The sequence below is a fragment of the Ambystoma mexicanum genome, chromosome 7q, assembly GCF_040938575.1.
Source record: "Ambystoma mexicanum isolate Mex_15411 chromosome 7q, UKY_AmexF1_1, whole genome shotgun sequence".
Classification (NCBI taxonomy): domain Eukaryota; kingdom Metazoa; phylum Chordata; class Amphibia; order Caudata; family Ambystomatidae; genus Ambystoma; species Ambystoma mexicanum.
Genome location: NC_090941.1, coordinates 568,689,028 through 568,712,709, shown reverse-complemented (window position 1 = coordinate 568,712,709; position 23,682 = coordinate 568,689,028). Strand labels below are relative to the sequence as shown.

At 45.4% G+C, this 23,682-nt stretch overlaps 1 protein-coding gene across 12 annotated transcripts in view; it reads left to right on the top strand.

Moving 5' to 3' along the window:
- Positions 1 to 23,682, top strand: part of NEK3 (NIMA related kinase 3) — a 493,231-nt gene that overhangs the window by 56,911 nt on the left and 412,638 nt on the right. For all 12 annotated transcript variants that reach the window (XM_069640019.1, XM_069640013.1, XM_069640010.1 and 9 more), the window contains one exon: positions 9,166 to 9,339. In XM_069640019.1, coding sequence (XP_069496120.1) covers positions 9,223 to 9,339 — 117 coding nt within the window. In that variant the 5' untranslated portion in view covers positions 9,166 to 9,222. The remainder of the gene's footprint in view (positions 1 to 9,165; positions 9,340 to 23,682) is intronic.

Sequence of the window (23,682 nt, the reverse complement as noted above, 5' to 3'; positions counted from 1 at the left end):
CCGCAAGAGGACCCGCTTTCTCTCATGAGCACAACCATGCGTTTTCAACGGTTCAACGTCCTTTCATCGCGGATGTTTTTTGCGCTGGGATTTTTTACCGCAAATTTCTTTTCGAAAATAGCCATCGAATTTTTTAGGGGGGTAAGTAAATTGTGTGTATATATATATATATATATATATATATATATATATATATATATATATATATATATATATATATATATATATATATATATATTTCTGAGGCTTGTGGAATCTGCTTAGATCACATGCTGTGCATAGGCCGACTAGTGGAAGCTGCGGAGTATTACAGTTTGTTTTTCGAAACTCGAAAATGGGCGTCGACACAGGCGTGCCAGTAATACTATCCCTAGTGTGACGTCCACTGTACCCAAGATCCCTCACGCGTCTGGGATCCTCAGATTGTTTTTTTCCGCCATACTGGTCGGAAGCATCTTGCGGAGTCCCCTGGCCTTAGCCATACTTTTGCTAATTATAGAAGTTTAAAATTATTTACTGACATCCTTCCCCACCCCAACGTCGACCCTCGACACTCGACGACGGCTGGAGAAGACATCGACCGTCGGCTGCTGCACGACGGATCTGGGCCTCGGAAGGCCGCTGGCCTCGGCCCGGGCCTAGTAGGCCGCTGGCCTCGGCCCTGCAAGTAGGGAGAGTGGGGGGTGGTACATACTCTTCACTCTTGGTATATAGGTACACCTTATATATTTCCTACACTTACCAGCCCGCTGCCTCAAGGTGCGTATGGAGGGTACCCCTTTCCAATTCTGCCCCAATACCCTTGGGTCGACAGGCACGCCACGTGCAATCTCTGCTTGCCGAGGGACCACCCCGAAGCGAACTGCAGAGCATGTAGTAGGTTTAAGTCTAAGACACTTAAGGACCGTTCGACAAAGCGTTGGGCCCACCACGCCAGGCAGGCGGCCATGGCAGCGGAGGGCGCCTTCAGCGATGGCAGCGACGCCGTACTTTCGGACGGCGAGGGCATTACGGCGTCGAAAGACTGCCGAGCGCAGGTCCCCGACCTCGGAAGGTTGTCCGGCAGGGCGGCTATGGGGAAGACCCCGGGCGACGCAAGCGCTACACACCCTACACACACTAAGCACACTAAGTCCAACCGAACCTTGACGACGTCGACTTCTCGGAAAGAGGCACAAATAGAACGGTCCGACTCGGTGTCCTCTGGGCGCTCTCGATCGAGATCGCCTCATGACGCAAGGCAATCATCCACTCTTGCCAAGAGTGCCTCGCTTCCTAGATTAACGGAAGTTCGATCGTCGGAAGACGAAGACGACTTCCACCCCCAGGCCGCGCTCCAGGAGACCGAGGCCGCAGTTAACACCAGCGAGGCCCCACGCTCGAAACAAGATACCTCTCCAGACCCTCGACGCCAGGCGTCGAAAGTCTCTGGGGCCTCCAAGGGGCAGGGAAAACATTTTTCCACGCACGGGGAGGGGGGGAAACAGCGGAAAGCACAGCCTTCCACTCCTGTAAGACCATCCTTCCACCCTAAGCAGACAGACAAACATAAATCTACTGGGACATCAACATCCAGCAAAGGTACCCTTGATAAGTCCTCTAAGTTGCCTACTAAAGTCATACCCTGTTCCAAAGAATGGTCCAGTGAAGACATAGACAGGGTCATGTCAAGGATGTCTTCCTTAGCTGATTTTTATGACAAAAACCCAGAACATTTCCTTTCGTATGACCCTCAAGGGGCCACACCCTCAGGCTCCTCTGATCCTATCCCCCTAAGTAAAAAGGCCCGGTTCGAAAGACCTGAACCCTTCGAGGTGCAGCCTTTCTCTACTCCATACTCTACTCCACACCCCAGATACCAAGGACAGCCTTTCCCTGAAGGGGACCAGGAGTTTACAATTATGGAGGAACAAACCGGGACTGAATACTATGCGGATGATGAGGACCTGGAGGAGGTAGAAGATGAACAGGAAATTTACAGAGTAGATTCCCCGGTAGAGAGCGAAGCCCCAGTTACCGACTCGCCAGTTGATAACCAGCCCCTCCTTAATGAAGTTCTCGCTCGCGCAGCAGAACATTTTCACATCGACACCCACGGTGTACAAGAGGAAAGGGACTTCGCAGAAGAGTTGGTGGGAGAGAGGAGGCCGGTCGCTCAGACCATCCCTATCCTTAAATCCATCCAACGTAGAATAGATCCATCCCTGGTGAATCCTAACCTCACCAGAGCCGTCAACCCCAGAGTCGAAAAACATTTTCGGGCAGCCCAGTCTGACCCTCTTTATATAAGAGGACATCTTAAACCAGACTCCCTAGTGGTTACCAACACTCGGAAGAGGGCTGGGACACCCTTATCGTCGTCAGAAGCTCCTCCCGACAAGGAGAGCAAAAGACTGTACGGGTTTGGCAGGAAGGTAGCCTCAAAGTCCGCCTACCAAGCAAGGATTGCAAACTCCACCACCCTGTTGGCTAGTTACAACTGCCATCAATGGGAAGAGGTCGCGGCGCTCATAGCCTCTGCTCCTGAACCGTTAAAGGGCCAGTTGGCTCGGATCTCGGCAGAAGGGAGAGCCGTGTCTGGTTACATATTAAAAGCAACTTTCGACGCCGCGGACAACGCAGGAAGATTGATAGCAGAAGGTACTGTTATCAAAAGACATGCGTGGTTACGGCAGTCGGGGTTCAAAACAGAAACCCAGGCTTCATTAATAGACAAGCCGGTGGAACCCGATCTATTGTTTGGGAAAGCGGTCGAAGACGCACTTAAAAATGCCAAGGACGAGTACGAGACTCTCAAATCCCTTGGCCAGCTTACCAACAAACCCCCTAACCAGAGGGGGAACAGTAATTTTCGTCGCCCACGCGGCCAAAATTCACAAAGAGGCAACTATGCCCAAGGACAGGGTACACAATGGAACAACAACCAGCAGTCTACCCAAAGTTACGGCAGGGGTAACAAGAGAGGTCGTGGAAGAGGCAGAGGCAGCCCCAACAAGGGAGGTGGCACGCCTCCACCAAAGCAGTGACGCTCAGTTCAGGGTCCCTTCTCACGCAACCCCAGTAGGGGGACGCATTTCCAACTTCACCCAGGCTTGGGAAGGGATCACCTCAGACAGATGGGTGCTGTCAACAGTGTCCACAGGATATTGTATAGAATTACTGCAGCGTCCCCGGAACCACCCTCCACGACAAAGAATACACTCCTTAGAACATCAGAAGATCCTTCTCGAGGAGATCGCCATTCTGCTAGAAAAGGACGCGATAGAACTCGTCCCAGGACACCAGGTAAACAAGGGTATCTATTCAACTTACTTCCTTGTGCCAAAGAAAGATTTGACAATGCGCCCAGTATTGGACTTACGGCCTGCCAACAAGTATGTCAAGCCCCAAAAATTCCGTATGACCACGCTACAAGAGGTAATCCCCCTCCTAAAAAGTGGGGATTACATGGCAACCTTGGATATGAAAGATGCTTATTTTCATATTTCCATGCTCCCAGCACAGAGAAAATACTTGCGCTTCAAAGTGGACAGTCGCCACTACCAATTCAAGGTACTGCCCTTCGGGATAGCTTCAGCACCAAGGGTATTCACCAAGGTACTGGCGGTGGCAGCTGCACACCGACGCAGGGAGGCAATCCCAGTGTACCCTTATCTGGACGACTGGCTCATAACGGGGGAAACCCCAGGAATTTGCAGGTCAAACATTCAGAGGACTATCGACCTCCTCCACGAATTAGGCTTCTCTATCAACGAGAAAAAGTCAAGTCTGGTGCCAAGCACCTCAAAACAGTTCCTAGGAGCAATCCTAGATACTCAAAAAGGGTTGACCATCCCTTCGGAAGAGAGAATTCGGAATATACTACTGCAAATTCCACATTATCAGTCAGGTCAACAAATAACGGTACGCAAAGCAATGCGGTTACTGGGCATGATGGCGTCATGCATTTACCTGGTCCCCCACGCGCGTCTGTGCATGCGTCCCATGCAGGAATGGTTGGCGAAACAGTGGTCTCAGGCAAGTGGTCAGTGGGACGATCTAGTGGTCGTTTCGCCAACACTCGTACAGAGCTTACACTGGTGGACAAGAGAGAATCTCGCAAGGGGAAAACCCTTTTACGATCCCGAAGTACAGGCAGTGGTGACTACAGATGCATGCCTGACTGGGTGGGGAGCTCACCATCTCCACCACACAGCTCAGGGTCTCTGGTCTCACTCAGTAGCCAAGAACCACATCAACCTGCTAGAGCTTCTGGCAGTATTCCGAGCGCTTCGGGCGTTCGAGCCCCATCTGCTAAACTTGTCGGTGCAGATCCGGACGGACAGCACGACAGCCATGTTCTATCTGAACAAACAAGGAGGCACTCGTTCGCCAAATCTGTCCAAGCTTGCCCAGAAATTCTGGATATGGGCACTCAGACGGAACATCTTCCTGTCATCACAACATGTTCCAGGGGAGCTCAATTCCCTAGCGGATGCCCTAAGCAGAGACTCCCTCCCAGAAGAACACGAATGGGTCCTTCACAGAGATATCGTAGAAGATCTCTTCTCTCAGTGGGGTGTCCCCACTATAGACCTATTCGCCACAAGCGAAAACAAACAATGCCCAGGATTTGCATCCAGGTTCCCCCAGCCAGACTCCCAAGGGAACGCCCTGTGGATGAACTGGTCAGGGATGTTTGCTACGCTTTTCCACCAACTCCTCATCAGGAAGGTGGTGTACAAGATGAACAAGGAATCGATGACGCTCATCCTAGTTGCTCCCATGTGGGCGAGACAACCATGGTTTCCACACCTACGCAGGATGGCGGTGTGCGAGCCCATCAAACTCCCAGCCTGGTACAACCTACTGTCCCAGCAACAAGGTCAAACAGTGCACCAGGAACCCAACTCAATGAACCTGGCAGCATGGCTCCTGAGGTCATAGAGTTTGGGCATCTCAATTTACCACAGAGGTGTATGGACATCCTAAAAGAATCCAGGAAACCAAACACAAGGCACTGTTACTTTGACAAGTGGAAGAGATTCGTTATTTGGTGCCAGAATAAACAAATCAACCCAGTTGATTGCACTCCTTCCAACGTTGTAACATACATGCTCCACCTGCTGGACGCAGGTTTGGTTTTTAACTCTCTGAAAGTACACCTGGCAGCCCTCTCGGCTTACACCACATCCCATAACAAAGTATCGTGGTGGAAAGTACCAGTAGTTAAAGCCTTCATGGAAGGAGTAAAGAGACTTCACCCTCCTATTTCGAACCCACCGCCAGGATGGGACCTCAATGTGGTGCTAGCTAAGCTCATGGGCCCCCCTTTCAAACCCATGCATAAAAGTAGTCTCAAACACCTGACTTATAAAACGGCCTTCTTAGTAGCCATTACCTCTATAAGAAGGGTCAGTGAAATTCAGGCTCTGTCAGTGCAGGATCCTTTCTTTACTATCCACAAAGACAAACTGGTTTTACGCACACACCCTAGGTTCACACCTAAATTTATATCTATATTCCATGTAAACCAGTCCATCGAGCTTCCGGCTTTCTTCCAGAACCCGCAAAGCTCAGCTGAGGTGAAACTACACACCCTTGATGTGCGTAGGGCGGTCCTCTACTATGTAAATAAAACCAGACCGCTAAGGAAAACAGATCAACTGTTTGGCTCCGTAGCTACAGGCAGAGAGGGGGATCGCGTCTCTAAAGGCGCGATCTCGAAGTGGATTATCAACTGTATACAGCTGTGTTACTCTCTTTCTGAAAAAACTCTGCCTTTTACGCCAAGGGCCCATTCTACTAGAGGCATTGGGGCCACTCTGGCTTTCATTGCAAATGTTCCCCTCGACACCATTTGCAAAGCAGCTACTTGGAGCTCTATTCACACTTTTACTCAGCATTACTGCATTGACACTCATTCCAAGACAGATACACAAGTGGGACAAGCGGTTCTAAGACACCTGTTTGCTCATGACCCTTCTCACATCCCACCTCCTTCTTCGGGTACTGCTCGCTAATCTATGCACAGCATGTGATCTAAGCAGATTCCACAAGCCTCAGAAGGGATACATTACTCACCGTAATCGTATTTCTGATGCTTGTATCTGCTTAGATTCACATGCGACCCACCCTTCCTCCCCTCCGAGAGAAGGTGCATGATTGCTTGTAGTCTTACCTTTCTGTCTATCTGCTTGGATTATCTGTACTGACGCTACTCCTCATGCTTCCTCATGTCAGAAAAAATACAATCTGAGGATCCCAGACGCGTGAGGGATCTTGGGTACAGTGGACGTCACACTAGGGATAGTATTACTGGCACGCCTGTGTCGACGCCCATTTTCGAGTTTCGAAAAACAAACTGTAATACTCCGCAGCTTCCACTAGATGTCGGCCTATGCACAGCATGTGAATCTAAGCAGATACAAGCATCAGAAATACAATTACGGTGAGTAATGTATCCCATATATAGGGTGTGGGTGTTTGGGAATAAATACAAATTAAAGAAAATGGGGGTGTTAGGGAGGAACCCCCCCCCATAAAAAGAAATTTACAAAATTTGATGGGTTTTTTTCATAAAAAAATATCGCGGTTAAAGACCCTGTGAAAATACATCCTGTGATGAAATGACATGGAAATGTTTTCCACACACTACTGTACTTTTGGGCAAAAGGCTCACCACTTCGTAGGGCTGGACTGCTTAAGTGAGGGATCAACTCTGAAGAACTGCCTAATGCTATGTTTGTGTTAACTCACCCTTCTGTTGCAGGTTGCGGTTGTGTTTTCCCCTTTTCTGCATTAGGTGAAATGTAATTCTATAAATGTTAAATAGTGAAAGGTATGTGTGGTAACTGTTTGATATTACTTTGGTGTATTCGTGTTTAATTATTAAAGGCAAAAATAAATGTGTATGTATTTCTTATATACACCTGTATAAGCATATTCTGTGGAGTTTTACTGTGTGTGGTCATTGTGGGCTTCCTTTCACTCTCTCCCCTCCTAAGACTTAGTCTTGACTGTCTGCCAAGCTAGTGTGATTGGTCTGGCTTGTCCAGAAGGTTCCCCTGTTCCACTAAACTAGGGTGGCCTCCTAAACGTCTGCCTACCAGGTCAGAGTTTAGAACTCTATCTTAACAATGACACCAAGGCTTTTTGCCTCAAGAAAGGTGAAGGAAGAGGGCCCAAGGAGGGCAGCCAGAGTGAGAGAGGGAAGCAGGAGCAGGGGTCCCAATGAGAAGGATCGCCGTCTTACTGGCAGTAAGGAAGAGATCGTTGGAGGCACACTAATCCTGAATCGCGGATAGACAGTCGGGAATGAGCGAGAGAGGAGGCTGAGGGGGAGCCTGAAAGAGAGCTGAGTGTCATCTGCATAACACTGGAAGTTAGAGGAGAAGGTAGAGATCAGGTGGGCCAAAGGGGCCAAGTAGACATTGAAGAGCCAGGGTGAGAGGATAGAACCCTGGGGAACACCACATATGGAGAGAGAGGTGGTGTAGAGAAAGGACCCAAGTTGAACCTGGGTAGGCCGGTCCGGGAGGAAGGTGATCAACCACTCCAGGGCCTGATCCTTGATGTCCAGGTTCTCACGGAGTCGATTGATCAGCATGGCGTGATTGACCATGTCAAAAGCAGAGGAAAGGTCAAGGAGGATGAGGACAGAGGAAGGCTGGAGTCAAGATAAGAGAGCAGATTTAAGTGCACCACACCTTGAGAGAAAGAGAGACTCACTTGTCCCGACATTGGTCGGGACATCAAAGGAGAGCAGGCTGCAACGGGGAGCGGAGAAGCTGCTGAAGATGCTGCCCAGGGAAGTCTGGAAGCGGAGGTTTCACCACGCTTTTGCCACGGACAGCAGGATCGGTCAGGTGAAAAAGGAGGCAAAGCAGAAAACCGGAGTGCAGACGGGATGCCTTCTCAGCCGTGAGAACGGTGAGCCGCAAAGAATGGGGAAGCAGCCGATGGAGACAGGTGAACCCAGAGAGGTTGGGACACCAGGGCACTTCATGGCGGATGCCGCGTACCGTTAATGAACCTGATGAACCCAAACAGCGCAGCTGGGACACGGGGCAATTGAGCAAAGAGACTAAGACAAATTAAAAGGGGTTGCTGACCCAATGTATGAAAAGTAAGTAAAGAATCTATAAACTATATAAAAGAGAAGGTGATTGCTGATGAGAAGTGCGAGTGTGGGGCCCGCACCCAATCAAGATTACCGAACTGGGAAAAGGGGTAAAGCAGTTCCCCAAATGTGTGGAATCTAGGGGAAGGGAGTCTTCCCTCCCCTTTAGTTGTGAAGTCTGTAAACTGGAAAAATCAAGTAAACTCAGGGGAAGAAGCATCTCCCTTGAGCCTGTGAATTGTGAAACCTGTAAACTGTGGAAATGCTAAGGAAATTCAGAAGAAGCATAACCCTGGAAGCTGTGGATTGTGGAACTGTAAAATCGGTCAACTGCGGAAAAGTTAAGGAAGCTCAGGGGGCAGAGGCACACTCCTTGAACCTGTGAATTGTGGAACTGTGAAAATCTCAAGGGAAGGGCTATGCCCCTTTAAATTGTGGAATGGTATAATCCAAAAGGAGGTCAAGAGAGAAATCGGATATCTTGAGTTGATGAACTGTGTAAACCAGAGGAAACTCAGGGGAAGTGTCTTTCCCCCTTGGGATTGTGGAGTATGGTAATTTCAAAGTGAAGAACATTGAAGACCTACAGAAATCCTGGGTAAGGGGAAACCCTTTTTACTGGTTGAACTTGGTTGGTTTATTTTACACTTTGCAACTTTATGCTGGAACTTTTGAAAAGAGCTCCAGGTGATTAGTTGAAAGACATGTTCCCCTTCATGTTCTATTGAGTTTAGTATGTGAGGGTCAGGTTAGGATTTTAGACACAGGACGGAGAACTTTGTTTTGGACATTCTTATACAGACATTCCTTAGTTTTGTTGAGGCAGGGAAACCCATCCTAGAGATACCGATAGCTAGGATTTCCCCAAAACTCTTTTCAAAAAAACTCTTTAACAATCACCATATTACCACTGTGTCCGAGTCTTAATCTCGATCTCTTAGAGTAATCTGAACATTAAGCAAGCTAGAAAGTAATCCCCATTGTTACCCGTAGTCGATACAATGTGTTTTTGAATATGTGATTTCAATGCAAATCTTAAATTATGTTGCAATCTAATTTTTCAGGTATGCAGCTTTTCCAGGATTAATCATGGAATAAAGCCTGTACGCTAGCTGTCAACTATGGACCAATACACGTTACTGAAGACTATTGGGGAGGGCTCTTTCGGGCGAGCTCTGTTAGTGCAGCAAGAGAGCAGCCACCACAAGTATGTGATGAAGGAAGTCCGGCTTCCCAAGGTATCCATATCCCTCAGTATTACATAACAATTCAGTTGACCTGTTGCATTTATCCCATAGTTGTCTATTTTTGTTTTCATTTCAACACATTTTATGTAACGTTTGCATTGAAATTATTGAAAGAGAAATATTGTACTCACACTTAAAATGCCTTAACATGTTTTTTGTAATAGTGGGTGTTAACTGAAATGGCAACATAAAGCTTTACAACAAATAAGGGCTAAATGTCAAGTTATATTAAATAGTATGTTAGGAGATGGGTGTGGAGCGAAAATGGGCAGTCAGCCACACAGAACCTTTGAAGATTAATCATGTGGGGCACCAATGCTGAAAGAGGACTTAAAAAAGTAAGTTAGAGGTCACGACTAGATAGCATGGACAATCCATGTGATCTGTTTACTACATAGATGAACCAATTTTCAAGAGGTGATAATTTACTACAAAGTATATTTCATAGAAAACAGATAACACAGCTCGTATAACTGCTGACCTCACTGAAATGCTATGTCTGGCCCCTGTATGCGGAGAACAATAGGTGCTAGCAGCAGACCAGTAATTCATGAATCTTCAGCAACATTAATAGTTGCTGCACAGCAAATGCACATGTTCTGTCAAGCAGCGAGCAGTATACACAAATAAGGGATCATATGTAATGCTTAACTTATACAAAAGTGCCTTCCAACTGTAAATCAACCAACCACTCATTTGCTGTCAATTGATGGGACTTCATTATACTGATACCACATCTACTTAATCACCCTGTTCGCAACACATTTGAATAATAAAAATATAACCTGCAATAAAAGATGAAGTTAATAATATTTTACTCATACTTCTTATAACATCATGAATTATAGTTATCTCCATCAAAGACATCCACAGGCTCAAGGCCTGCATCACATGGATTTCCAGCGCTTACCTGAACCTCAACCCCTCCAAGACGGAATTCATGCTGCTGACCAACAACAGCAACAACCCTGGCATCCAGACCTGGCTGTCTGCTATGAACCTCGAGGGCTTCACAACAGAGCTGGCCACCTGCGCCAAGTCCCCTGGGTTTGACATTGACAGACACCTCTCCTTCAAACAGCACATAGCAAGGGAGACACAAACGGCTTTGTACCAACTTTCTCTCCTGTGGAAAATCAAGCCCTTCATCCCAGAAAATAACTTGAAATCTGCTGTCCAAGCATTGGCCCTTTTTCTGCTGGGTGTCAGCAATTCCCTTTTGAAAGGTCTTCCAGCGACTACACTGGCACCCCTGAGACGTGCCCTGCAATTTGCAGTATGACTCCTCAAAGGACTGTGCAAATTCGACCACATCACCCCAAACCTCATTGAAATGCATTGGCTACTGCTGCAAGCCTATCTCCTCTTCAAATCCTGTTGCATAATCTACAAGGCTGATGCCATGAAGTACCCAAGCTACCTCACTGAGGAACTCAGCATCTCCAGGGCCTACAATCCACCAGAAGCAAGGATATGTACAGACGTATACTCTGAGAATGCAGGAAGGAAATAACTAGAAGACAGGCCTTCTGTCCATGCCCCAAGACTCTGGAACTTCCTCTCTGTCAACACCATACTCGCCCCCTTGCTTCTGCATTTCATGAAGGACCTCAGGACCCTCCTCTTCAAGGAATGGCTACTCTCTACCCTACATGAGGCTGGATGAACTGCTCCCTGCTGTTTCCTACCCGGGTGTTTGTAGATCTCTTGCTGCCACCTTGCCCACCCTCCCACACCCCCTGCAGCTTCTAAAGTGTTGCAAATTGTTTAAACCATTGACAAAAATGTACCTAACAGCTGTCGTTTTGTGCTTTAAAAGAAGCAATAACGTGCAGATTCTTTCTCTCCTGTGTTGAACTCCAGCAGTCCACAAAATAAACATACTACCTTACACTGTTCCTTATCAGTTAATTATAGTAAAGTGTGAGAGAAAGCGATTGTTTACAAGAGAGGAATTTGTAAATCTTGTTTGTGCTTTAATTAAATACTGCAGTCAGAACTGGAAATCTACTCGGGCAGCAGCAGACATTATGACGTCATAACTGGAACGTAATACCTGATTATAGAGTAGGCCTAAAATAAGAACATTATTTGTAGGCTTTTTATTTATTCATGCTGGTTATTTGCAACTGTAATACTACAAAACTATTCTCCAAACCTATTATTTTCTTAAAGTGTGCACGTTGGGGTTATGCTATTCATCAATTTTGTATTTATAGTTGGGTGCCTCTTCTTTAAATAATGAAATGGCTGTTATTTTATTAGGTAGATAGGATTTGTTTGTTTTACTTCTGGAAACCAAAAATACTGTTTTTGTATTGCAGCTTTTATGGATTGTTTCTGGCGGGAGGGTGGACTTCTGGCAGGAATGCTATTGTTGTCATTCCTACTTTTCCTCACAGAGGAATAGTACTGTTAAGACTGAAGGGGGGTATCTGTACTCCTCTCTGTATGGTAGAGTCGACTCACAGAACAGCCCAGCCAAGATTCTCTATATGGTAGTATATATGAGCAACCAAGGCTTAAAGGGGAAGTTTGCTCAAAAATGTTACTGTCCCGATCATTCGGGCATGTATTTTTAAGCATACTGTAATCGATCATAAAAAAATTCCTATGCATCTTACTTTAGTTTTCCTCACTTATACACAATCGAAAACAACGAGTTGGGCGCAGCCATCATGTGCCAGTCTTATCCTTTGATGCATCACCATAAGTTCAAGTGCCCTCACAGCACTACATCATATCACCTGCCCCTGAAGCTGACACCACTAGACGCTTAAGTCTTGTGTCAATGTTCTCTGTGCGCAAGCTATTGACGTGACTCCAAATGACAGGACCCTTTCTGAGCCAATCGTTTCACTGTATTTAGTGTCAATCGCCTATGACTCGTTTCTGCTCTGTTCAGCTATCTTCCTAGTACGAAGCCCCACAAACAGGTACTTACACTAGCAGAAGTGAGATACTTTGGTTTTATTTAAATATGTGTCATATAATCGCAACAATATAGCCCTACCAGTACGAGCCTGAGTATTCCGAAGAGGAAATAATGGATAGAGAAAGAAGCAGAAACAATGGGGAATTGGACGATAGTTGGGAAGATAAATCACTGGAGCATGAGCCTGAGCCTAGTCGCATGGAAGACTTTTCCATCTGGTGTACCTGCAATCGTTGCTAGGTCATGCCAACCAAGGTGGAGAACTGCTACTTTCCCTACTTCACTCCTACAGCCCTCAGTCCTTCCCTCCTTCCTGCATCCCCCTATCTTCCCCATTCGCTCTCATCCATCCTCGCTGCCTCCTGAAATCTCATCCTCTTCCCCCACCCTGACACCCCTTATTACTTCCCGCTTATTCTTCCTCTGCTCTATTCCTCTTTTTGAGCTTGGTAAATTGTTCTACATACTGTTTTTGATGGTTTGTTTCATGTTTTTGCTTCTAGTTTATTGTAATGCATTCTTGTTGTTGTAATGTAAAGCGCTTTGGCGTAAAGCGATATTTAAACTTGATAAATACAAATACAAGAAAACTCTGGATGCTCGGCCTACATAGCCGAAGAAGACACACCACGTTATGCGTTATCGAGCTGCATGACTTCAGGGAAGCCTGCCTCACAAGGTCCGTGTTGAGGATTGTGATGGTGCTTAGGCACGAACTTCGTGCAACAATTCCCCCTTGCAATCCAAGTAAGGAATAAGTATACTCTAGATGTGATGTAATTTTGACCACTGAGACGACTAACATTTCATGTTGTTCTCCTACACTGTCATAACTTAGGTCGATCAATGACAAATTAATTTAGTATGTAAATTGAATACATTTCTTTCGCTTATTGCAAATCAGAGTGTTCATCGCTTATGTGTCTTTCACTTTCAGCTAAACAACAGTTTTTCGCAATGGCCCAAACCGTTCTGGCTTGAATGGGTGTTCACTTTTCTAATCTGTCTATACTTCAAAGCCCAAGTACATTTTTCCAGAAAGTTACTTTTCTAAGGGCAGCTATGCCATAGAATTTAGGATGCATTTTTTACTAAGGTGGTACACTTATCTCGTTCATTCAATTAAAATGTTTGTTTCTCTTTCACAGGTGGTCCGGGCTGGTGGCCTACCGTTCGTTTATATGGTGGCTTTATGGGAGGCTTGGATTCGACCCCATCCATCCTCCCTACTATCAATGGCTGTTGGCACCTATGGACAGGGTCGTACTGGGATGGAGTAATACCCGCCTGTGTCATTCAAGCCATTCGCGCCAAATTCCTCAGTGACAGTGGACAGTACAGGGGATTTTCACACACTTCACTGCAACCACAAGTATACAATTTGTAGTTTGTGCCATCAACATCACCAAACTAAATAAAATACAAATGAGCATATACAAATAATTGTTTGAATTTTTCAGTGAGTCAAGAACCCACTCATTCGTCTATGAGGGTCATGAAAGAATGGTTGGTGCCCTTTTGTGCTCGCCTCGTCCCCATCCATCCCCCCTCCAGTAGTGGGTGGGTGGGAACGGTGAATGTGCCAAACATCATGTAAAACTCAAGGGATCCTCCAGACTCCCCCTTTTCAAGACCCTGCCCCTACAATCAACATACGTTTTGTCCCGTCAGCAGTGTTCAGGGCCTTTTGCGCTCGCTTCATGTCCATCCATCCCCCCTCCAGTATCAAAGGCAGTTCACACCTATGCACGTGCGCTCCCAAGGGGGCTGGGTGGGTGGGATCACTCAAGTTGCCAAACACCATGTACACCTCAAAGGGATTTTCCGCACGGTGACCATTGTTCACATTGCCACCCCAGACCCAGTGTCTCCAGACTCCCCTCTTCAATACCATCCATACTCCTCCCTCAATGCCTCCCCAGTATCGACGGCAGTTTGCAACTAAGACCATGCGCTCGCAAGGCAGCTGGGTGGGTGTGGACGCTCAAGGTGCAACAAGCGGTGGAATCGCTAGCCTCTGTGTAGCATTTAAAATATACATTACGCATCATACAAAATTATGCAGACTTTTTGTTTTTATGTTGGCAATAAAAGTCTGTGGCTTTTAGTATTAGTATTTATTACATTTTATATAGCGCTTTACGCCATAACAATAATAAACCGAACAAGATTACTGTGTTTGTCACAAATCAACAGGTGTGCAGCGTTATCATGGTTCTGAACTTTAACCAACTGCCCCCATTGTGGCTTTTCAGGTCTGTGTGTTGGGGACCACATCTTGTCTGGTGAGCACTCTTGCGCTTGCTGGCAGCTTCCTTCCAGGCCCATGCCGCCACACCTGAGTGGGTCTAGGGCCACTCAGGTTCACCCAAAAGACCCTTGCTCTCCTAAAGCTCTATTCACACACCCTTGTTGCTAGTATGTTTATAATCCCTATATGGAATAATTCCATCCCATTTACTGATAGGTGTGTTCCATTTTTGTGGAAACGCTCTGGGTCAGAATAGACTGCTCCCACCAGGATGTGATCATGGTTTTAAATGATAGCTGGCTTCTTGACTCTTCGGTCCCCTTTCCTGTCCTACCCACAAAGGAATGTCACATGATGAATACTGATTTGTAGGGTTTCTCTTATCTGTTAAAGATATTCCTTATGTTAGCTGTGGTTTTATGCATCTTGTGAAACAATGTGATTTCAAACCTCCTATCTTGTTGACTACTTGTGTCTCCACGCCATGCTGATGTGGCTGCGACTATCTTCAAAGAATGCGTCCCATATTCTGTGATATCTGTTGTCCACAGGTCCAGGCCAGACCCAATGTCTCCTGACTCCCCTCTTCAAGACCCCATCCCTGCAATCAACATATGTTTTTGTCGGTTGGGCATTGTTCCGGGACTTTTGCACTTACCTCGACCCCATCCATCCTCCTCCCTACTATCAATGGCAGTTGGCATCTATGAACGGGGTCGTACTGGGCCATAAGTTTGTCTCAGGCACCAATGAAAACACACACATTTCAAAGTCGCTGTTCATACCTTTTCGGACACAGTTTGAATATTACCCAAAGGTGAGGAATTTGGTGAAAAGGTGATGCAAATTGTGCATTTAAAAAATATATATATTCAGTTTTCACTGCTACTAGCCACATATTGAAGTAACTCATCAAACTGGCCACATGGCCCAAAAAAGTTGGCCACTTTCATAAAAGAAATGACATACACAAGCATTTTGCATTTGTGGTTCAACCCTGGCCCTATTGCCCTATAGGCAGTACGAGCAGGTCTATGCCTGTGTGCTCACAAGGTGGCCGGGTGGGTATGTCAGATGTGAAACATTGGCATTGAGGATGAGTGGGTGTTGACAAACATGTCACACATTCACATACACACCTACTTTTCTAAGCCTTTATAAACACCTTGACATTTACCAGGAGAACATCTCTGAGATCTACAAGGTATACCATCATCGAGCTACCTGTTCCCTGGGTACCTGTTCCACTGCTACTTGTTCCCCTGCTTGCTGAATCGGCTCATTTGTTCATCCAAGTAAGGATAGGTCACCTATTAGCTTCTCTATGTTCATCGATCGCTGCTCTGAATGTTTCTTTCGATTTCCACCTAATTTACCCAGTATTATAATGTTAATTTATCTCAAAGACCTCACTGTTATCGAATGTTTGATGTATTTTGATTTCGTTAAATAGTACCTTGCATCACTGTGCATTGTAATAGAATGGAATGTTTTGTGGTCCATGTTTACAAGCATGTTTTCTTTTGTTGCTTGAAAGTTAATTCAATGGCTGAGCACCACGTTATGATTTGGGGTATAACAATAAATTCTGTAGGAAAGTCATTCGACTAGGTTACAAAGGGTTTCTTTCTTTATTTAAAAGAAACTTTACAGACAAAGCTGTGTAATAATTGCTTTATTCACATCCATACAGTATTATTCGTAATAATTAATTATATTTTTTATACAGATCTTACAGACTTTTCAAGAATGCCTTCATGAATCTTTATCGGTTGTCCTTCTGTGAGCCATGACAAAACTCAGGGCACAGTCCTGCATACATTCCCGAAGGATATTGATTTAATAAGAAGATGGATTACAAATTGCGTATTTCCAGTGGACGAGATTGAAAGTAAAGCCCAGGCTGTCTTGCAAGCCTTTGCAGCCTGCACTTTACCGACGATATGTATGAACAATCAAAGTACACAATAAATTGCTGACCCAGAATTCTTCGTAAATTGCCTGCAAATGCAATTTCGGCGCACGCTGGCTCAGGTGAGTAGTGGACAATGAGTTTGTTATGTTTGTTGGTATATTGGTTTGTCGCACACAGGTGTTGCCTGTTTTGCTTGAACGAAAGAATTAACCAGTTTGTTTTGGAGACGTTTTTAAGTGGATGTTTTAGTCATATTATGTTTTTAGTTGGGAAATCGTATCTTCTGTATATGTGCTACACATTGAGGAAGGAAGAGGAGTATAAAGACTCAGACAACAACTGAAACCAAAGATGTCGCTTGCTAAACAGATTTCACAATGGAGCAACTACTATTTGAGCCACAGCATGGTAGAGTCAATATTCAGACTTGTGATGCATATGGCCAGTGCCGGAAAATGAATGGAATCTCACCTGCGAACCATACAAAGTTACCATGGAGCATTGCTACTTTGTGCAAACTCGCCCCGATGAAACTGAATACAATCAAGATGCATTGCTATTGCTCGCAGACCCTTTCACACAATCTACACCCTCTAAAAATGTCCCACGCTACAAACATTCAATATTACCTGCTTCTCCAATTCATGTGGAAAGATCACAACCTGAACTAACAGAGGCTGAAGCTTCAACACAATTGACTAATGAATTTGCTCAAGATCTCGACTTCAATTTGCCTACTTTGGGGAATTGTCCAACACCGTCGAGTCGCAAAACACTGTACTGCAGGATGATTGCCTATTAAAAGAGCAAAAATATATTGTATTGGACAGCTGCCTGCTAGAGATTGTACAAATACTGAAATGTGATAATAAATTATGAGGGAACATATGCAGGGAGCCATTGGTGAATGTGTCTCGTGCATTACAACTTGCAAGGCACCGACCTGAAAATCCAGGCAAGCTATGTCCACCTCCATAATACATTTTCACGGTCTGCTCAACTGATGCTCGGCAAAGTGCCTGCTGGATATGTACTTTGTTCAGCAGCTTTACTGTTCAGCAGATCGACTTGCAGTAAGATTTCCAGTTTTTGTCAATTTGTGGGAATTGAGTTCCTTGCTAAAATGCAGTACTACAAATATCAGAGGGAAGTCTTATTCCCCGCTATTAGTCATGCCTGGAAACTCGAACAGATGTCAATGGACAGAACATTCTCTGCCAAACATTTCAGGCTAGCTGGCAACGGACAGAGTGACAGTTCAGGATTTTCCAATAAGTACTGCACATAACACTCTCAAGACATGGAAAGTAAAAAAATGGTAAATTCAGTCATCGTGTCTGAATGTACATCGTCTGTGGCCATGGAGAAACATGGTTTCATTAAATCCATCGAACATCTGGAATCAAGGGGAATGCAAATAGACCTGATAGCCACTGACAAGCACGTTTCAATAGCCAAGGCCATGCAAGAGCAGTTGCCACACATTCGGCATCAATTTGATGTGTGGCACATTGCCAAATCAATCAATAAAAAAGTTATAGCTGCTGGTAAAAAAAAAGGGTTCAGAAAACCTTTTAAAGTGGTCTTTAGTGATCTGCAACCATCTTTGGTGGAGCTCCAAATCTTGTGATGGATCTTTAGAAATTCTACTTGAAAAATGGCATTCATTGATGCACCATTGTTCCAGCGTACACTCATGGACAGAAAACCAACATTTCCACGATTATGCACATGGACCTTTATTGAAGGAGCAGGAAAGAAGAAGTGGTGGTTGGTGCCATATTCGCCTACACAAAAAGCACTTGAGAAGATCGTGTACGATAAAACGCTTTCAAGATACCTGAAGAGACTTACAGAATTTGGTCATACTGGTGCTTTGGAGGTGTTCCATAATATTTGCCTAAAGTACAGGCCCAAAAGGTTGCATTTCGGCATTGATGATATGAAGGCCAGAACAAGATTAGCTGTACTTGAGCACAATGAGAACATTGGGAGCGGAAACTGCAGGAACATTCAGGATGCTCTGTTACCTCAATGGCCTTTACAAAACAAGGCAAACAATGGGTAGCCAAGCCAATATACCAGGAAATGGATTTTTAATTTGTGAAAGATCTGACATGACTGTGTTGGCCATGCATACTCCTGATGTGCATCCTGATTTTGTTCCCAGGACACATACAATGCCACACAACATTGCAAACAAGCCTTGTCCTCCAAAATTGGAACTTGTTGAAAGGTTGACTTCCAGATTTAAATGATTTGTAGCGGTCTTCAAAATCTGCTCACAATATCATTTTAGATATGTTCCCCAATGTTTGGACATTGTACAGAAACAATCGAATGCTATTACACTTGAAATTTCAATGCTAGATAATGTATTACAATGTATTTATTTACGCCGATATAATCGGGTTTATGATGCATTAATGTGTATCTTTTATCTTTCCTTCATTTATATTACTTCTCCTATGTCTAGAAGACACGTTTCTGTGGATGATATTGGTACTATTGTTCAGAAGTGAATTGACCTAGCACATCAGTGCTGAAATCCCCATTTGGGTCGGAGAAAGACTGATGTGTAAATGGATATTTACCATCTGTGAAAGGTACACTGAGGTTTGCTGTCTGTCAAACCCTCTCCTAGACGCAAACCACATGCACACATACAATCCATGGCACTTGCGCTTATGGCCTCTTTTAGGTAAGATTTTCATAGTAATGATACATCTTCCTGACCTGTGTCAACCCCAGAACCTTTAGCTTTACTGGTGGATTATTTTTTCTTCTACCTCTGTGAGTTACAACCTTTTTCCACACTCGCAGAATATTTCACTTTTTTATGGGCGTGTCCATAGTGTATTTTCAAATGCATCCTCTTTGGCAACTTTTTGGCAATAAGTGCCTGTTGTTGCTAGGTCGCCCTAGGTGCTCCACTTTTAACTTTCTTTGGCTATCCTTGAGAGAACAACCGCTACCAAGGGTAGAAAGGATGTTTGGATCCCTTTTACATTTTATTGAGTCAGACCAGCACCCCCAACCTTAAGTGGAGTGCTGGGGTGATACTATGTATCCCCTATCTCATTATAAGAAATGTAACGTTTATGTTACACGGACAAACCTACCATTAATGGCTGGTGGCAGTAATTTGTTTAACACGTTAACTGATGTGAAAGGCTTACCTAGACTTCATTAGAGGATTCAAACTGTCTTCACATTATAAGAAATTATGTTCTCACCTTTCTGCAAAGTATATAAAAGGTTAGTTTACTTACCTTTAGACATGTTCTGCTATTCTGGAAAGTATATATACGGTTATTTTGCTCACCTGTGAATTGGTAATGCTGTTGGTTTCACTTTATTATTCCTGTAAGGATAATTGTATAAGTATCCCCCAACTGGGGTTTGCTTCCCCTGACTTGCAGTTAGCTTGTCCAAAAAAAGTTTCCATTAGGTTGTACCTACATAGAATAACTTTGGGTAATTCATACAGTGTAAGACTGGGTTTTGCTATCCCTGGACTGTGTTAGATAGACACAAAAAGAGTCTTAGGTTACACCTGTGTTCTAGTTGCTTATAGTATGATATGATATGATACGGCATTTATAACGCGCCTAAACACAAGTGTTTCAAGGCGCGACAAGGCAGGGGGGGGGAACAAGGGGAGACAGACAACGATCCTATTAGGCCAGGTGTCATTCAGATCGCGCAAGTGCAGGGTGGAGGGGAAGGGAAAAGTGCAAGGGGGAAAGGGAGAGGAGAAGTGCATTACAGGTTTAGTAGAACAAGATAAATAATAAGGGCCAGCTGGTGGCAAGTGCAGTATAAGCGCAGACAAGTGCTGGGAGGAGGGGCTGTAGGGATACAGAGACAGTCCCACAGTGCAGGGGTTGCCAGGGAGGCAGTGCAGGGGAGAGTGGCAGGGCCGCAGACGGGGATAGGTAAGTGGGCCCGTTGCAGATTCAGTGCAGTTTCAGTAATATTAACAGGGGAGAGGGGGAGAGAAAGCGGAGGCAAAGAGGAAGGTTTTGAGGTGCTTCCGGAACCGGAGATGGTTCTCCTCAAGTTTCAGGGAGGCAGGAGGCTGTTCCAGAGGGAGGCCCCTGCTGCGGAGAGAGATCTACCCCCAACTTGTTGCTTGGAGAAGCGGCTGACCCTGAGGGAGTTGGAGGTGGATGAGCGAAGAGCTTGAGAAGGAAGATATTTAGGAAGAGAGAGTTGAAGGTATTTTGGCCCGAGGCCCCAGAAGGCCTTGTGGACAATGCAGAGGGTTTTGAACTTAATCCTCACAGCCACTGGGAGCCAGTGTAGCGATTTCAGTCCTGGAGAGATACGATCCCTGGGCTTAAGGCCAAGGACAAGTCTCGCAGTCCTGTTCTGGATGAGTTGCAAAGGGCAGAGAGTAGAGGCAGGCAGATTCAGATAGAGGCTGTTACAGTAGTTCAGCTTCGAGAGAACCAGGGCTCTAGAGACAGTGAGCTTCTGGGGGAAGGAGAGGAAAGGAAGTATACCTCTGAGGAGGTGAAGCTGGTAGTGTGACTTCTTAGAGACGTCAGATATGTGATGAAAGAAAGAGTGTGGAGTCGAAGATGACCCCAAGGTTTTTAGCTTTGCAGGAAGAGGGCCAAGAGAGGCCGGCCAGAGAGCTGCAGGGAAGGAGGGAGTGGGTTTGCCGAAGAGTAGAATCTGTCTTACTGGCATTAAGGCAGAGGTCATTGGCGGCACACCATTCCTGGATAGCAGAAAGACAGTCAGAGATGAGGGAAGGAGAGGAGGAGGCCGAGGGTAGCCTGAAAATGAGCTGGGTATCATCCGCATAGCACTGACAATTGGGGCAGAGAGCGGCGATGCGGTGGGCAAGAAGTGCCAAGTACTGGTTGAACATCCAGGGAGAGAGGTTAGATCCGTGGGGGACACCACAGGTAGAGAAAAAGATGTCATAGAGGAAGGACCCCAGTTGGACTTGGGAGGGTCGATTGGAGAGGAAAGAGGACAGCTACGCCAGAGCCTGACCAGTGATACCCAGGTTATTGCAGAGACGGTTGAGCAGGATGGTATGGTTGACAGTATCAAAGGCAGAGGAGAGATCAAGCAAAATGAGAACACAAGGAGTGTTTGAGTCAAGGTTCAAGAGCAGGTCCTCACGGATGTTCAGGAGAGCAGTTTCTGTGCTTCTGGCGGCTCTGAAGCCAGACTGATGGTCGTGAAGACTACCAACAGATTCAGCATGGAGATTAAGCTGGGAGATGGCCAGTTTCTCCAGGAGCTTGCCCAGGAAGGGAGTGATAGAGATTGGGCGATAGTTAGCTGGGCAGCAGGGGTCGAGGAGGGTTTCTTAAGAAGGGGGTGCACTAGGGAGGGCTTGAAGGGGGATGGGAAGACTCTAGAGGCGAAGGAGTGATTGCAGAAGTCAGCCAGGGCAGGAGCCAAGGAGTCAATGTGGTCCTTGATGGTTTTGGAGGAGCATGGGTGGACCTGTTTTGACGAGACTTTCATAGATCGGACTTTCGGTTTTACTTACCTTGAGTGTAACTATGTTATCCTAAAATAAGTTAGTTATTGCTTCCCTTAGTCTGTGAACTGAAAATCAACTGTAATTGAATATTACACCCCAAGGTCCAACCCCCCTAGAATAACTAACTGTGTTATCCTGAATCAGAGTTATAGGTTTCTACTGTGCCTAGTATATGTGTATCACTAGCACATGCTTTGGTCTGTGTACCTTGAAGCATAGTGTTGTGCTTTTATAAATGTGGTTATATATACTGTGATGGTACTTATTTCCTCCAACATTTATCTGGGGCTACTCGTATTTAAATAAACCATTTATTTTTACAATACATAGTGTTTCTGTGTTTCTTTGGACTGTTTGAATTAAAATTTAATTGTACTGATTCTACAGCCCTCTCTCCCTCCTAAGACAAGCCTAGCTGCTCTGTCTACGCTACCCTGAACTCAGGTGGTACAGCATTATGCTAAGATTGGAGTATTGGTCTGCCTCAGTTGAATGTTTTTACTAAGCCCTTATTTTTAAAAAAAACTGTCCTAACAGCCTCCCCGTAGTAGACGCAATAAGTAGTTACAATAAGGTATATGTTTTATATATGTACGAGGTGGAGAGGCGTCCCGTCGACAATAAGTTATATGAAAGGGTCATTGAAAGGGGTAAAAGCATGTCATCGCAGACATAAAATCTATCCCATGGCTCAAGTTGTCTACATGGATCAAGCCCTTGCATCACTTGACGGTTTCAGACCGGCACAACCGATACCTTTTACGCAGGGATATCCCATAAAGGTATTCGATGTTGGCTTGGTTAGCCTGCGCTCCCCAGCTATTCTCACCTTTTGAAAACTGATCTGCCGCCAAGGGCACATCCTATTTGAATAGTGGGAACCAATTCTTGATCGCCTCAGGCCCCTTCCTGACTTGCTGCAGCCTTCCCAAGCAGAACTGCTTTTTGCCTCACTGGCGCGATCGGGCGCTTTCACGCACTACTGCAATGTTAAGCACAAGGTTACCCACTTCTCAGGGCTGGACTAGAAAGTTAGGGAACGACTCTGAAAATTGTAATGCTCCTAGCGTGTTAAGTAACCCTTCGCATTACAGATTGCAGCGGTGTTTTCCTCATTTTTCCGCATTATGAAGGGTATTGTGTGGGTAACTGTTTTCGCATAACTAAAGTTTACTTGTCTCTATTGGTCCTGTTGACAATAAATGTATAGCTATCTTTCATATACACTTGTCTAAGATTAATTTGTGGTTCGTTGCTGTGTGTGCTCATTGTGGGCTTCCGATCACTATCATCCGTCCGGAGACTTAGTCTTGACTGCCTGCCAAGCTACCTAGGATTGGTCTGGCTTGTCCAGAAAGTTCCCCTGTTTCACTAAACTGAGGGTGGCCTCCTAAACTTGGGCACATCAGGTAAGAGTTTAGAAATGCATTTTAACACCCTCCCCCAGCACTTGTACATCCATAGGTCCTCCTTCTTTAACCTATGCACTAGCACGGACGATTGGCACAAGACATAACATGAATGTGAGTTATTTAGTATGGGCACGCAATGTCACTGTCTCGCATGAAGGTAGAGAGGGCTGGCTCAGGTGCGCAAGGGAGTATGAACGGAAATGCATGAATTATAGTAAGCGCTGTGCAATTGAAGACTGTCCCCTGTTACGCTCATACCAGAATGAATACAACCCTCTAGGGAAAGAAGCCAAGAAATAGCTTGCAAGG